The 15,859-nt window shown below is 43.7% G+C and overlaps 1 protein-coding gene across 2 annotated transcripts in view; it reads right to left on the reverse strand.

The window, feature by feature from the left end:
• Positions 1–15,859, reverse strand: part of LOC132824028 (L-fucose kinase) — a 363,536-nt gene that overhangs the window by 16,725 nt on the left and 330,952 nt on the right. For both annotated transcript variants that reach the window (XM_060838278.1, XM_060838277.1), the window contains 3 exons: positions 14,035–14,399; positions 10,792–11,002; positions 370–536 (listed from right to left, as the gene is read on the reverse strand). In XM_060838278.1, the coding sequence (XP_060694261.1) occupies positions 370–536; positions 10,792–11,002; positions 14,035–14,399 (743 nt within the window). The remainder of the gene's footprint in view (positions 1–369; positions 537–10,791; positions 11,003–14,034; positions 14,400–15,859) is intronic.

The raw sequence follows: 15,859 nt of genomic DNA on the forward strand, positions 1-15,859 counted from the left end.
AGCCCTAAACCCTGGAATGTCTTCCTTAAATCTTCCCCCTCCTTTCTGAAGACTTACTTCCTTCATTAAGATTTTGGGCATCCGTCACATTATTTCTTTATAGGTATGGTATCAGAGTGATCTGCTAATCACTCCTTCAAAGCACATTGCCATATATGACTAAAATAAGTGGGCTACTTTGACCATTACTGGCGAAATAGTCTAAATACATGCTCAAATTTCTGGTGAGAGACTCAAATCTATAACATTTGGAGGTCTTACCAACTAAACCATGGCTACTAACACAAACGTATCACCTCAAGCTGCAGACTAGATTGGTAATCTGACTTTAAGATGCTCATACAGAGTGTATTCATTAAGTAAGAGTACCTGAGATGTCAATACGGGCAGGGCATTCTGCTACCACCCAGTGATTCATGGGAGGAAGCTCTCCCTGGCCCATGGAGATGAACCTTCGTGCTGACATCACAGCCTGTCGGATTAGGATCTGTTCCGCTCCCTCATAATGACGGGCTGCCCTCACCAGAAGGTCTGGCCTGCAGTACGTGAGATAGAAAACAGAATTAAAAGGTTTGGCAGGAGTTAAATGAGCAAGTAACAACCAGCTTCAAAATGGTTCAGTGACAAGTTTTCAATAGGGGTTTGTCAGGCCCGCAGGTTCCCATGCCTCTGTACCCATGCATAGCAAGTCCAGAATCTATATTACACATCATATTCTACTTTGTTGCTGCAAACTAATTAAGGACATTTCAAAAGAGAAAATCACTTGGGAGTAGGTGACAGTAGGTTGGACGTTAGTTCAGGGAGTCCCTGGTAGTAATGCAATATTCATGCATGCTACGTGATTTAATTCACCTCTGTCAACATTTACTTGGGCTTCAAGCAGTGCAATTGATCATTTGAAATATCTCACTCTTTCACAGAACAGTACCCCTTTTTCTGGGAACAGATCCATGGTTGGCATCAGCACTCTGGATTTTGAGGCCAAAAAGTACCAAAGTTTGACTCTTCCCTCTGGTACCATGACATTGCCCCTGTCCATGTGCACTGAAGGAGTCAATGAAGCAGATTCTTAATGTCAGTTCAGACCAAAATAATTTATTGGTTCAATATAGGGACTCAATAAATAATTTTGCATTCTCTCTGATCAGATAGTTCTCCCTTCTCTGACTCAAAATTAAACTCTAATTTCCACTCTCATTCTATCCACATTCTCTATGGTTAGGGAGCTTTGGTAGACTTTCGATACATTTACATAAGAGTGTAAAGTTCAAGAATTCTCTGCATGCTAAGCCTTGAGGTGATGTTCTATCCCACAGGCATGGACAGCATTGATGTATAAGTTTAAACTCAGTAGGACATACTGATGAGTAGGTTGAAGATTCTGGTGAAGGAAGTTCCTGTTCAGCATAAGTATTGAACAGTTGGAAAAGTTACCTGTTACTGTTCTGTAATTTACCTGTAAACATTTATGTCAGCTGAATATTATGGTGGCAAAGCAATGGAGGTCTCAGCCCTTTACTTGTGGTCAGGTACAGTGCACAGGTGCAGGAAGCCCTCACACCCTAAGGTACTGGATTTCATCAACGAGAGAGACAATCGTACAATCTGTAGTTGCTATGTTATGGTCCCAACTTTTATCTAGTCAATTTGTTTGTGATGTTTTATACTCTTATATGAATATTTCTTTCTTATTCTTTCAATCTTAAAATAATTCTTCATTAAAGGCTTATCAGTGAAGAAAATGTTTCATTCAAGTCAGATTCCAGAATGAATTCTAGTTTAATACATTATATTGTAGTGGGAGCTAGTTAGAAATAAAGGTGTGATTGACAATTAAGGATTATTGTCAGGTAGGACACATATAGACATGAAAACATTTACAAAGAAAGATGCAAGTAGGAGTTAACCAGTAATGACATCATTGCAGCTAGCAGGAAAATCCAGAAGGATTCATTTTGAAATCAGTAAATAGTTAGGAAGGGATTGGACATAACACAAATGATATAATCAGGCAACAAGGAAGTAGCAATTTAAAAAAAATTATTCATTGACTAGAAGGAGGTATGACAACATCACACCTAGACGTGAGGATTAGTTATTAATTGCAGAAACAATACTTGGGCCATCGAACAGTTAAGAGATGACAAAGATCCATATTAATGAATACCACTAGAAACCAGAAACGGACAATACCCACAAAAACAGGGGGAATGAAAAATTTTCTTCACTGATAAACCCTTAACGAAGGATTCTTTATGGATTAGGCCAGACCACTCAAAACATTCTTAAGCAGGCAGCCCCAGACCACAACTTTGCAATTTGTTTTGGTAAGTGTGCAGTGAATGCTACCCGGAGTAAGTTTAGATTAAATTCCCTGCAGTGTGGAAACAGGCCCTTCGGTCCAACAAGTCCACACTGACCCTCCGAAGAGTAACCCACCCAGATCCATTTACCTCTGATTAATGCACCTAACACTATGGGCAATTTAGCATGGCCAATTCACCTGACCTGCACATCTTTGGACTGTGAGAGGAAACCGGAGCACCTGGAGGAAACCCACGCAGACACGGGGAGACTGTCTGTGTAGAGTTTGCACAGTCACCTGAGGCTGGAATTGAACCTGGGACTGTGAGGCAGCAGTGCTAACCACTGAGCCACTATGCCTCCCCTCTCTCCACCCCCCCTCTCCCCCTCCCCCTCCCCCCCCCCTCCTCCCCCCCTCTCCTCCTCTCCCCCCCCCTCCTCCTCTCCCCCCCCCCCTCTCCTCCTCTCCCCCCCTCCTCCTCCCCCCCTCCTCTCCCCCCCCTCTCCTCTCCCCTCCCCCCCCTCCTCTCCCCCCCTCTCCTCTCCCCCCCCCCCCTCCCTCTCCCCTCCTCCTCCCCCCTCCTCCCCTCCCCTCTCCCCCCCCCCCCCCCCACCGCCGTTATTAACCGATGCTCCCGTTGATGGTAGCTTCAGTGGGGAGTGTCGATTGGTGTAATTTAATTTAAATTAAGTTAGTTTAGTTCAATTTAAGTTCATTTAAGTATGAGAAGCATGTGGCTCAGTTACCAGTGACTGTAATAAAAGGTTTATGTCAATCATGCACACTGCCCCTCTGCACCACCCCCATCCTGTCTCCTGACTTTGCTGTCTCAACACCATGCACAGGGCACAGGGGACAGGGCACAGGGCACAGGGAGGCAGTTTCTCTCCCGTTATGGGGGAGTCCAGGATGAGAGGACATGATCTCAGAGTAAGGAATCACACATTTAAGATTGAGGTGGGGAGGAGTATCTTCTCTGTGGGTGGTGAATCTGTGGAATCCTTCACCCACAGAGAGCTTTCGAGGTTTGGCCATTAACTATATTCAAGGGGAAGGGGAGGGAGCAGGACAGGAGAAAGTATTTTTTATTTGACACAGACAGTTATTATATATTGGAATATATTGCCTGAAAGGTCAGAGGAAGCAAGATTCAAGTGAAAGGGGGGAGGTGGATAAATATTTGAAGAAGGGAATAAAGAAATGCAGTTTGAGTAGATGTGGGGTGGGGGAAGGGGGAGGTGATATGGTAACTTGAGATGGGAAGTGGGACAATTTGGATAGATCTTCCACAAAGAGCCAGCACAGACACAAGGAATGAATGGCCTCGATCTGTGTTAGAGAACAATCCTGCAAATAAAGCAGCAATTAGTGACACCCACGCTCCTTCCTGTTTCACCTTGTTTGTTTTTCTGTTATACTCCATCATAAGGTTTCAGTAGTCATTGCCAGATAGTCACCCGGGGGCAGGTGAGTAACCCTGCATGTGTACTTTGAGCTGCAGTATTCCAAAACAGGATTTGGTTGTAGGGTGATAACAACAACTTTCACTCATAAAGCACTTTTTTAACGTCATTTTAAAAAGCCCGAAGGTGTAGTCCAGGAGCGTCACAAAATGACATATCACACCCAGTTCCTTAAGGAGATACTGGATATGACCTAAAGGACCCCTGAGACCTAAAGCTTAGTCAAAGAGGTGGCCTCAGGGGTCGGCCATTTGGAGGCACGGCTGCCATGGCTGCGAGACTGTCAGTGTTGCCGGTCTGGCCTGTTCCATACTCTTGCGTCGAGTTATCTTCCAGCTCACTAGGAGGTCAAAGATGCACCGTGTTTGCAGGGACACAATGTGCAAACTGGAAAATATAAGGGAGAGAAAAGTGCCCAACATCCTGAGGGCCACCTTTGTGTAGACTGCAACAAGCCGTACACACATCCTGCCAACTATCAATGAGTACCAAGGTTCCCCTGTGCCCCCCGGTGGATCCCTTAGGATCCCTTCCCCTAATGGCTCATTCCAAGGAACATCTTCAACCACCAAGTGGCTGTAATGTCCTTGAAAATGGACAAGGGTTAATTGCTCCGATGGAAACCCGTGTGGGCTGTCAGAGTCATTTGGCAGAAGCCCCCACGTTCACATGAGCACAAAGACACAGAAACACTGAAAACATTAGCTTGAGTCGGCTATTCAAGCCCCCTTTCTAGTCTTTTGACATGGAAACAGAGACAAAAGGAGCAGGCCCTCTGAGCCTGTTACCCCATTCAATATGATCATGGCTGATCATCCAGCTCAGTACGCTGTTCCCATTTTCTCCTCATACCTTTAGCCCTCAGAACTATATCTAACTCCTGCTGGAAAATATTCAACGTTTTGGCCTTGACCGAAGGGTCTGTTTCTGTGTGAGTCTATGACCACTCTCTGGGGCAGAGGATTCCACAGGCTCACTACTATCTGGGTGAAGACATTTGTCCTCATTTCAGTCCTGTGTCCTTAGACTGTGACACCAGGCTCTGTACTCCTCGAGTCATTAGGAATATCCTTCCTGTTTTTAGCCTGTCTCGTCTTATCAGAATGTTATAGAATTCTGTGAAATCCACTCCCCCTCCTGATTCTTCGATACTCCAATGAATTCACTCCTAACTGATCCACTCTCTCTTCGAATTAGAATCCCTACAGTGTGGAAACAGGTCCACACCAACCCTCTGAACAGCACCCCTGTATGTACCCCTGACTAATAACTTCCACTATGGGAAATTTTAGCACGGTCAAATCACCCCAAGCTGCACATCCCCGGATCATGGGAGGAAACCGGAGCACCCGGAGGAAACCCTACGCAGACACGGGGAGAATCTGCAAACCCCACACAGTCAGTCGCCTGAGGCTGGAACTGAACCCAGACCCCAGCCCCGCCAGGCAGCAGCACCAACCACCGAGCCACGGTGCCGCCCACATTAGTTCTGTCACCCCAGGAATCAGTTCTGTAAACTTTCCACGCATTGCCACAATAGCCAGAACACCCTTCTTCAGATAAAGAGAGCGAAACTGTACACAAACATCAAGGTGCAGTTTTACCGAGACCCTGTACAATGTTGTGGTTCTGTTCGCTGAGATGGGAATTTGTGTTGCAGACGTTTCATCCCCTGTCTAGGTGACATCCTCAGTGCTTGGGAGCCTCCTGTGAAGCGCTTCTGTGATCTTTCCTCTGGCATTTATAGTGGTTTGTCTCTGCCACTTCCGGCTGTCAGTTCCAGCTGTCCATTGCAGTGGTCGGTATATTGGGTCCAGGTCGATGTGCTTATTGGTTGAATCTGTGGATGAGTGCCATGCCTCTAGGAATTCCCTGGCTGTTCTCTGTTTTGCTTGTCCTATAATAGTAGTGTTGTCCCAGTCGAACTCATGTTGCTTGTCATCTGCGTGTGTGGCTACTAAGGATAGCTGGTGTGTCGTTTCGTGGCTAGTTGGTGTTCATGGATGCAGATTGTTAGCTGTCTTCCTGTTTGTCCTATGTAGTGTTTTGTGCAGTCCTTGCATGGGATTTTGTACACTACATTGGTGAACAGTGCCATTACATCGAATGAGACCCGGAAAGAATAATACTGGCCAAGGGACTACAACTGGTTGTAGTTGAGGGACGCCAAGACAGCAGACTTCCTAGCAGCACTAGAAAGCACACTCAGGAACAATGGACTGACAGAAGAGACTGTGGTTGTAGTTGAGTCCCTTGGCCAGTATTATTCTTTCCGGGTCTCATTCGATGTAACGGCACTGTTCACCTCAATCGACAAAACCCTAGCCAGAGAAACAATAGCCAACCTGCCGGACATACAGAACAGACAACAGGACGCTGAACCTATCAACAAAGACTGCATACTCAAACTACTGGACCTGTGCCTCACAACACACTTCACATTCAACAACCAAATATATGAACAAATCAATGGCATACCCATGGGCTCACCCATCTCTGGATGCAAAGATTAGAACAAACAGTCTTACCGCAAATTCAACCCAAACACTGGGTCAGAAATGTGGATGACACCTTTGTGATCATTAAAAACACAGAAATAGAGAACACACACCGGATCATCAACACCACATTCACAGGAATCCGATTCACTAGAGAGGAAGAAAAGGACAACCAACTCCCATTCCCAGATGTGATGGTACAGAGAACACCTAACGGAGAATTCACAACAAAGGTATACAGAAAAGCCACACACACAGACCAAGTCCTGAACTACGAAAGCAACCATCCCAACACACACAAAAGAAATCGCATTAAGACACTGTTCAAAAGGGCCACAACACACTGCACTACACCAGAACTGCAAAAAGAGGAAGAAGAACACCTATACAATGTATTCACCAAAAACAGATACCCACGCAATTTCATCAACAGATGCCTAAGGGAAAGACAACGGAACGAGGACATGGCGCAACCAAAAGGACTGGCCACACTACCATACATCAGGAGCATTTCCGAACTGACAGCCAAACGACTGCCACCACTAGGACTCATAACAGCACACAAACCAACAGCCACCCTCAGACAACAACTCACCAGAACAAAGGACCCGATACCCAGCATGAGCAAAACCAATGTAGTGTACAAAATCCCAAGCAAGGACTGCACAAAACACTACATAGGACAAACAGGAAGACAGCTAATGATCCGTATCCATGAACACCAACTAGCCACGAAACGACACGACCAGCTATCCTTAGTAGTCACACACGCAGATGACAAGCAACATGAGTTCGACTGGGACAACACTACTATTATAGGACAAGCCAAACGGAGAACAGCCAGGGAATTTCTACAGGCATGGCACTCATCCACAGGTTCAATCAATAAGCACATCAACCTGGACCCAATATACCGGCCACTGCAACGGACAGCTGGAACCGACAACCGGAAGCGGTAGAGACAAACCACTACAAATGCCGGAGGAAAGATCACAGAAGCGCTTCACAGGAGGCTCCCAAGCACTGAGGATGTCACCTAGACAGGGGACGAAACGTCTGCAACACCAATTCCCATCTCAGCGAACAGAACCACAACAACGAGCACCCGAGCTACAAATCATCTCAGAAACTTTGAATCCTGTACAATTGCAGTAAAACATCTCTGCTCCTGTACTCAAAATCCTCTTGCTACGAGGGCCAACATATTCTCTGTGCTTACTTCACTGCCTGCTGAACGTGCATGTTTACTTTCAGCGGCTAGGGTACCAGAACTCCTTGGTCTTGTGGCACCTCCCCCTTTCCCAATCTATCATTCGGATAATAATCTGCCTGAATAAAGGCAAAATACTGCAGCTGCTGGAAGACTGAAACAAAGAAAACTCTTGAGAAACTCAATCAGTTTGGCAGTATCTGTGGACAGAGAAACAGAATTAACTTGCAAGACTGGGTTCACTCTTCCTCAAAAGAGGAAAGTAATCTGCTACTAAAGTGGCTAATCACGTGTTTGTCCGCTTCAGAAACATGGCCTGGTGATGGGTGCTGTTTATCAAATCCTTTCTACATGGTCAGAATCTCACTCTGCCCACGTGTTGCCATTGTATGGTGGGGGTGAGGGACTCACATATTTTGGTGGACTTTTAGTGCAAGGCGCTATGAGTGAATGTTACACATTGGCACATTCCAAATATCAGGACTATGGGTTTATGAGTGCACTAAGGCTTGGGCGAATCACAATGCAGATAGATAGGTCACAGTCTAAGGCTCTCCTGCCATAGTACACTGAGGGGCTGGAAACCTCTTATTGTCATACCTCAGGCTGTAAGTTTGAGATAGATGGGATATTGTAAATAAAGTCAGTCAAAAGATATATATTCTGGAGCCTCAGACATGGTAACAAAAGAAAAGTCATCTGCTTCGTTCTTTGAGTAAAGTTAACTTTGAACTCTGTTGGAATGTACTTTCTAAAGGTTTATGAGTATCATACATTTTATGAATAAAAGCTAGTGGGAGAGCAATGGGAATCAGGGAATGGTCAAGAGGCCAGAAATAAAGGAATATAGAGATCTCTGAGGTTTATGGACTGGAGGAGGTTATACAGACAGGGAGTAAGTATAGAGATTGTACAGCAGTTACAGAAAATGGGCTTTTGCAGAGGTTGATAGAAATTACAGAGATATGGAGAAAACGCACAGAAATATTTTTCGGACTGGAGGCCTGTGACCAGTGGTGGGTCAGTACTGGGTCCATAGAACATTGAACATTCCAGCGCAGTACAGGCCCCCCGGCCCCCGATGCCATGGCGATACGTGAAACCAATCCGAAGCCCATCCAACCCACACCACCCCATTCTCATCCATGTGCCTATCAAATGACCATGGTGGTTCAGTGATTAGCACTGCTGCCCCACAGGGCCCCAGGCTCGATTAGCCAGATTGACCACTAGATTTTAAAACAGACAAAAATTTATTCAAAACATTACACAATGAAACACAAAGAACAGAATAAAGAACCCTGACAGAACTCACTTTATCCAAACTAGACTTAATTACACTGTTACACAACAGTCCCATAAGCAAACTCCCTTTAAAACCCAGTGTAAATGGAACACATGCTTACAGGTTGAAGGTGAAGGACATAAAGAGAGAGAGGGTTTCCACACAACTCACTGTTGAACTCCTTACCAGGTCAGACTGAACTAAACTGCTCAGCTCAGCTAGAGAGCTGACCACTTCTCTTTCATTATTCAGGTCACTTCTAAAACATGGCCACTTTGGCCTGAAGTCTCATCTGTTTACGTATAAACAAAAGGCCTGTCAAAATCCTTTTCATCTCCGTACCAAACCAGACTGATCGGAGCCTGGCCTGGTTTATTACCCCTCTGAAAAAAATCAAGGACAGGGTAACCCTTGAGCCATGGAACAGCTTTTAGAAAAAAAAGGACTAGCTTTGTGACATAAAGAATAATGAAGAAATGAAAGGAATATCCAAATAAGAGTATAAAACATCACAAAAAATTGACTAGATGAAAGCTCATCATTTCACAAAAGAATCTTAAACATATAATTAAGAAATAATGTTAAATGACATATCATCACAGGAAAGTGGGAGGAATCTATACAGGGTTAACAGCCACATTTATAAAGTAGGAGGAACCCAAGCAATATAAAAATTAGATTCTTTCACTGAAATTTCAGGAGTATTAGAGATCCATAGACAATACTTCTCAAAAGTTATTTTTTCCCCCACTGGGAGAAGATATCTTTCTTGCTCAGGGATTTAAGGTAAAACTTCAGTGTAAGTACTGCTGTATATTCTATGCTTAGATATTCGGAGGTGTTCTTAGATATCCCTGAATAGTTAAAAATAACATCAAAGTAGATTCTGTCAGATTTGGTCTTGCATCCTTTGGTAGTTTTTGTCATAGTGATATCCACTTCAAGTGAATTGCTTATTAATTGCTGTTAATATAAATTGGAAAATCAGTGAATCTTTTCATTTAAGCCTTTTTGTTATCACCAAAACAATCTCTACACTCCATAAACTCCTAATAGAGAAAATTCCTAGACCCTTAAAATACCTGGGACACTTATCGCGTAACAACAGCTTATTAATATTACACAGGCTATATAGAGGCAAATAAACATTCCTTAGCAGCTTTTTCTCCTGTGAGATGAGTTTGTGAATCCTGCAGACCCAAAATGAGGAGCTTGTGGAATTGACTGGCATGAATTCAATGGGCAGGATGTATCAGAGAACTATCAGGGAAATGTATATTAGAGTCATAAGCTATAAAACACTTCAATTTTTTTTCAACATGGTGGCCATTCATTAAAATCTAACATACAAGATTACAGATGTTCTTTAACAATATTCTTAAAAGAAAAACAAATAAAATAAACTAAGCTATTCAATTATAAAACATAATTTAAAAGATCTTAAAATACACAGCAAAACAAAGTCTCATCTATTCCTCAACATTATCACGTTATAGCAATCAAAATCCAATAGTTATCTCTCTATCTCAAATTTTTAACTTGCACTCAGCTGATCCATCCCAGTATATTCTTGTAAACTGTGAAGTCTTCTTAAATAAATACTCATAAAATTGAGAGCCTAGTCTTTCTCAGTCTTTCAACAATTTGCCAATTTCTAACCAAACACTCCTGGTCTGGAAGTTGCACAAACTAACTTTCTATTAAAGTAATTTATTTCCTGAACTATTCTATACCCTTTTCTTGGAAAGCAATTAAACTGTGCTTCTGTCCCATTCATACTGTCCCAATACTCCCTGTCAGAAACCCAGGGGTCCCTGCTCTCCAACATATGTGCAATTAAGTCACTGTTCTGGAAAATCTAATCAAGGTAGTTCTTTTTAAACACATCACAAAAGTAACAAAGCCCATATGCCACGAATTGAAAATCCAATCACTGATGATGATGTAAATCTGATACCTTTCATCATACCCCGAAAATGTGGATATGTCATCCAGTACCTTATTCAACCACAAAGATCCATTGTTACCTGTTCAGCCATTTGGCCCTCTCCTCCGCCAGTCTCTTCACTCCAAGCACCACATTCCTGCTTTCCAGTAGGTGGAAAGCATCAGTCCATGCTGGGTTAGCAGCAGGTCCACTCCGGAGCCCTCCTTGCCCTCCAGCCATGCAACCCAAGACATCAGCAACACAGGCGAGGGTTCGGGCTGCGATGCCCAGGTCCTCAGTGGTAGTAGCAACTGCAAACCAAGAAAAGTATTAGGCTTCAACTCAACAAAAAAAACTAGCAATTCTTCATCTGGGCTGAAATTCAACTGGATGGCCATGTGAAAAGTGAATGCGTTGCCTGGTAGATACCTCCCACTACTTACATATTGTCCCTCAAGAGGATGACTTTCTTCTACCTTGATGATGTGGGTCCTCAGCTGACTGAACAACTCAATGCTTTTGGAGGGTAAGTGGTGTTTGGCCTCCATCTGTGCCTATGGGAGATGCTCAAGGTTGTTGGCCTGTTCACAAATGCTCTTTTTTCTCTAGCTTGGGTCATCTTGGGCAGAGATTGCCAGACATCAGTGCATTTTCTCAGGGAGGCTTTCAGTACTTCCTTGAAGCATTTCTTCTTCTGCCCTCCTGGTAATGTTCCATGGTGAAGGTCAGAGTAGAGAGCTTGTTTTGGAAGTCCTGTGACAGACAAATAAATAATGTTGCCCACAACTGCACTGACTAATCATTGCCAGTGTCTTGACAATGAGGAGAGAGAGAGGATCAGTTTATTCCAATAGATATGCAGGACCTAGCAGAGGTTGTGCTGGTGATATTTTTCTAAGGATTCGAAATGTTTGTCGTACATTCTCTTGTCTATGATACGTACAGGCAGACTGGTAACACTGCTGCCCTGAGACAGTGAGCCGTGTTCCACCTTTGATCCTTAGAAGGTCAAATATTGTGTTGGAATACTGGAGGTGATGTTCAATTTCATCATCTGGGATTGGTAGGTGATGATGTTCCTATGTACTTATTGCCTTTATCTTTCTAGGTGGTAGTCTCAAGTTTGTAAGGTGTTGCCGAAGGAGCTTTGGTGAGGTATTGCGGTGCATATCATTGATGGCACATACTGCTGCTGCTGAGCATCAGTGGGGAAGGGAGTGAATATTGACAGTGATAGGTGGAGTGCTGATCAAGTAGGTTGCTTGGTCCTGGATGTTAAACTTCTTGAGTGATGTTGAAATTGCAGTGACCTCAGGGAAGTGGACAGTATTCCATTACACTTGTATATGGTAGGCAGATTTTGGGAGTTAAGAGGTGAGTTATTTGCAGCAAGATCCCTAACTTCTGACCTACTCTTGTAGCATTAGTATTTATATGGCTAGTCCAGTGCAGTTTCTGGTCAATGGTAATCCCAAGATGTTGCTAGTGGGGGAATTCAGTGACGATAACACCACTGAATGTCAAGGGACAATGGGTCGATTCTCTTATATATTCTTTTCCACTCTCTTAAATTCGGCAGGAGAAATGAAAGTTTGAACATACCAACAGATTAAAGAACAGCTTATCCCCCCTGCTGTTATCAGACTTACAGACTTCTCCATTATTAGAGTTGATCTTTTTCTGGACCTTTTTTCTAGCTGTAATATTATATTCTGCATTCTGCTTTATTACTCTGATGCACTTATGTGAAATATGATTTGCCTGGATAGCACACAAAACAATACTTTTCACTGTATCTCGGTACATGTGACAATAATAAATCAAATCAAATCAAATCAAAACTTTTTTTTAGGCAGGCATTGCCTGGCATTCCTTGTTACTTGCCACTGCCCAAGACTGGACGTTACCTTGTGTATGGACAAGAGCTGCCTCGGTATTTGCAGGTGGAGAGAGGGAAAATGTGTACACATTAACGTTTTAGAAATTGATAGTTATTTTGATTGATATTCAGAGATTGATATTTTCAAGAATATGTGGTTTAACACAATTGTGAAAAATGTCTGAATAAAACAAATGGTTATTCTCTAGCATCGTCATATCTCACCTCAGACAACTCAAATGCTTTTGAAATGGACTGTTGTGAGGTAGGAAGTGCACCAGTTGATTTAAGCATAGCAAAAACCTCAAACAGCACTGCATTAAATAACTAAATAATCTATTTCCAGTCTTCACCTCTTCCCCTCCCTGCCTCCCTCCCATTGTCCTCATTTTCCTCCCTACTAAAAGGATCATCCTCTGCTTTTTCTACCACCTCCAGCAGGATTCCACCACCAAACACATCTTCCCCTCCGTCTGGTTGTCAGCATTCTACAGGGACCGTTCTCTCTGTGACACCCTGGCCCACTCTTTCGTAGCTTCTAACACTTCTTCACCTTCATGGCATGTTAGCATGCAATCGCAGAAGGTGTAACACTTACCAACTCATCTCATCCCTCCTCTCTGTCTGAAATCCCGAGCATCTCTTCCAAGTGAAGTAGGATTTCACTTGTACTTCTTTCTATCTCCTCTATGATATTCACTGCTCACAATGCAATCTCCTTTACATCAGCAAGACCAAATGCAGACTGGGACACCATTTCACAGTACACCTCTGCTCTGGCTGTACGAATAATCTCAATCTCCCAGTTGCTTGCCATTACAATAACGCATCTTGCTCACATGCCAATATTTTTGTCCTGGGCCAAAGCTCAATGTAAGTTGTAAGAACAACACTCGATTTTCTGCTTAGGCACTTTGCAACCTCTAAGATTCAATATTGAGTACAACAACTTCAGAGCATGACCTTCGTCCTCCATTTTGATGACCATCTCCCACTTCTCTTGTTAGCTTTGCTATCAGCACAGTGGATCCATTCTTTTTCCTTTTCACACTTATCATTTACACCTATTTTACATCTCTGTCACTCTTCTACTACCATTAGCATTTTGTGTTTTGCTGTCTCACCATCTGTTCCACCCACTTCTCCTCCTGTGTCAACAGTACAAAAAGCACCTTTGCACAGCCTCTTTCAGTTCTGAAGAGTCATACTAGAGTTGAAATGTTGACTCTGCTTCTCTCTTCACAGAGCTATCAGACTGCTGAATTTCTCCAGCAACTTCTGTTTTTAAGTATCTATTGTGGAGGGATAAACGCTGGGGGTCAGAACAGATGAGAGAACTCACCTAAGTATAGGATAATGCAATCTTTTTACATCCACCTGAGGCAGACATAGTTTAACTTAAGCAACTCTCCAAACTGAAAATCGGTTTCCAGTGACACTGACCCATATAAAGTTGGCTCTCACCTGTATCGAGAGTGTTAAGGATCTGCTGCTCATGACCTTCACAAACGGCTGCCCTGATCAGAGGCCAGAGGCTGTTGTCTTTGCGGCCCAGTAGTGTACTCTGGATTTTATGCTGAGCCTGGTTAAGGAAGAGCTGCTGTCGCCAAGCGAGCTCAGCTTGCTGGTCCAGACAGTTCAGGACTTCTCTCATCGATAGGCGCCAAGCGGACTGCCACTTGCTCAAGAACTGTCCTCTCTCTGATTCCAGAAACCACAGCACGTCCTCTATCCCAATAGGTTCCGAAACGTGCAGGATTGGAAAGAGCCGAGCATTAAGCAGGCACTGGTCGCCTTCAGGAATGCTGGGGTCCCACAGCTCCTCTTTCCTACGAAAACCAGAGATCTTTGATTCACAGTCTGGCATTTTTCCCTTAAACATTCTCTCAGGCTGGGTTGGAGGAGAGGGCAGTGATAGTGATATGTGGCCCTGTCACTACCTTGTGTGCACAAACATACAAGTTAAAAGCAAGAGAAAGTCCCTCAGTCTGCTTTGCCCTTCACTCAGGCCATGGGTGATCTGATTATACCACAGTCCAGCCTGCTGTTATAATCTTCCAACCTTTGGCTTGTCAAGAATCTATTGAATTTTTTTTTAAAAATATTCAAAGGCTCCATCACCTTTTGAACAAGACAGTCCCACAGACACTCAACACTCAGAAAAGAAAGTCTCTTCATCTCTTAAGTAACCCTTTATTTTAAAACAGTGATTCTATATTTTAGATTGTTCTAAAATACCAAGAGCAAATAGATGGGGTACAGTGGCTCAGCAGTAAGCACTGCTGCCCCACAGCGCCAGGGACCCGGGTTCAATTCCAGCCTCGGGTGACTGTTTGTGTGGCGTCTGCACATTCTCCTCATGCCTGTGAGGGTTTCCTCCCACAGTCCAAAGATGTGCAGGTCAGGTGAAATGGCCATGCTAAATTGCCCATAGTGTCGGCTATTAGTTAAGGGTAAATATAGGGGAATGGGTCTGGGTGAGTTACTCTTGTTGGGCCAAAGGGCCTATTTCCATACTATAGGGATTCTAATTCTAATCCCTTTCATACACGTCCTGTCACGACCGCCGAGGATCTTGTATATTTCAAACAAGTCGCCTCTCACTCTTTTAAACTGTATGAATTCTGGTGAAAGAAGTGAACCCCAACATTATCTCTGAATGGCACAGTTCTCATTGTTCTGGTCTCCCTATCTTTTGCAGCACCTTAAGCAGGAACTGCACTGGCTTTAAAGCTTACTGAAGTAACAGATGCTTTTCTTCTTTTTATTCAAATAGAGGATAAATTCTACTTTTTGGGCTAACCACCACACTATGCATTTGAGAAACCTGCAATTAACTCTCTGATCTCTTCTCCCTGTCTTGGAGAACACAGTTGGACTTCCCTTTACACACTGAGGCAACGATGCTCCAGTGGTATTATCACGAGATTGCCAATCCAGAATTAAGGTCCAGGTAATGTTCTGTGGACCTGGATCCAAATCCCGCCATGGCAGGTGGTGGAATTTGAACTCAATAACAACTCTGGAACTTGTAAAAATGTTCAAGACCCACCTGGTTCACTAATGTCCTTTAGGCAAGGAGACTGCTGTCCTTCCCTGGTCTGTCCTACTTGTGACTTAAGACCCACAGCAATGAAATCGACTCTTAGCTGCCCTCTGGGTAATACATGCTGGCTCAGCCAGTGATGCCCACAACCCTGAATTAAAAGAAAATCTACTAGCCAAGACGTGGAATTTAGTAGAATGAGGACATGGGAGGGCACTTTCTAATTGAGGGTATCAAAGACGT

The sequence above is a fragment of the Hemiscyllium ocellatum genome, chromosome 17, assembly GCF_020745735.1.
Source record: "Hemiscyllium ocellatum isolate sHemOce1 chromosome 17, sHemOce1.pat.X.cur, whole genome shotgun sequence".
Lineage (NCBI taxonomy): Eukaryota > Metazoa > Chordata > Chondrichthyes > Orectolobiformes > Hemiscylliidae > Hemiscyllium > Hemiscyllium ocellatum.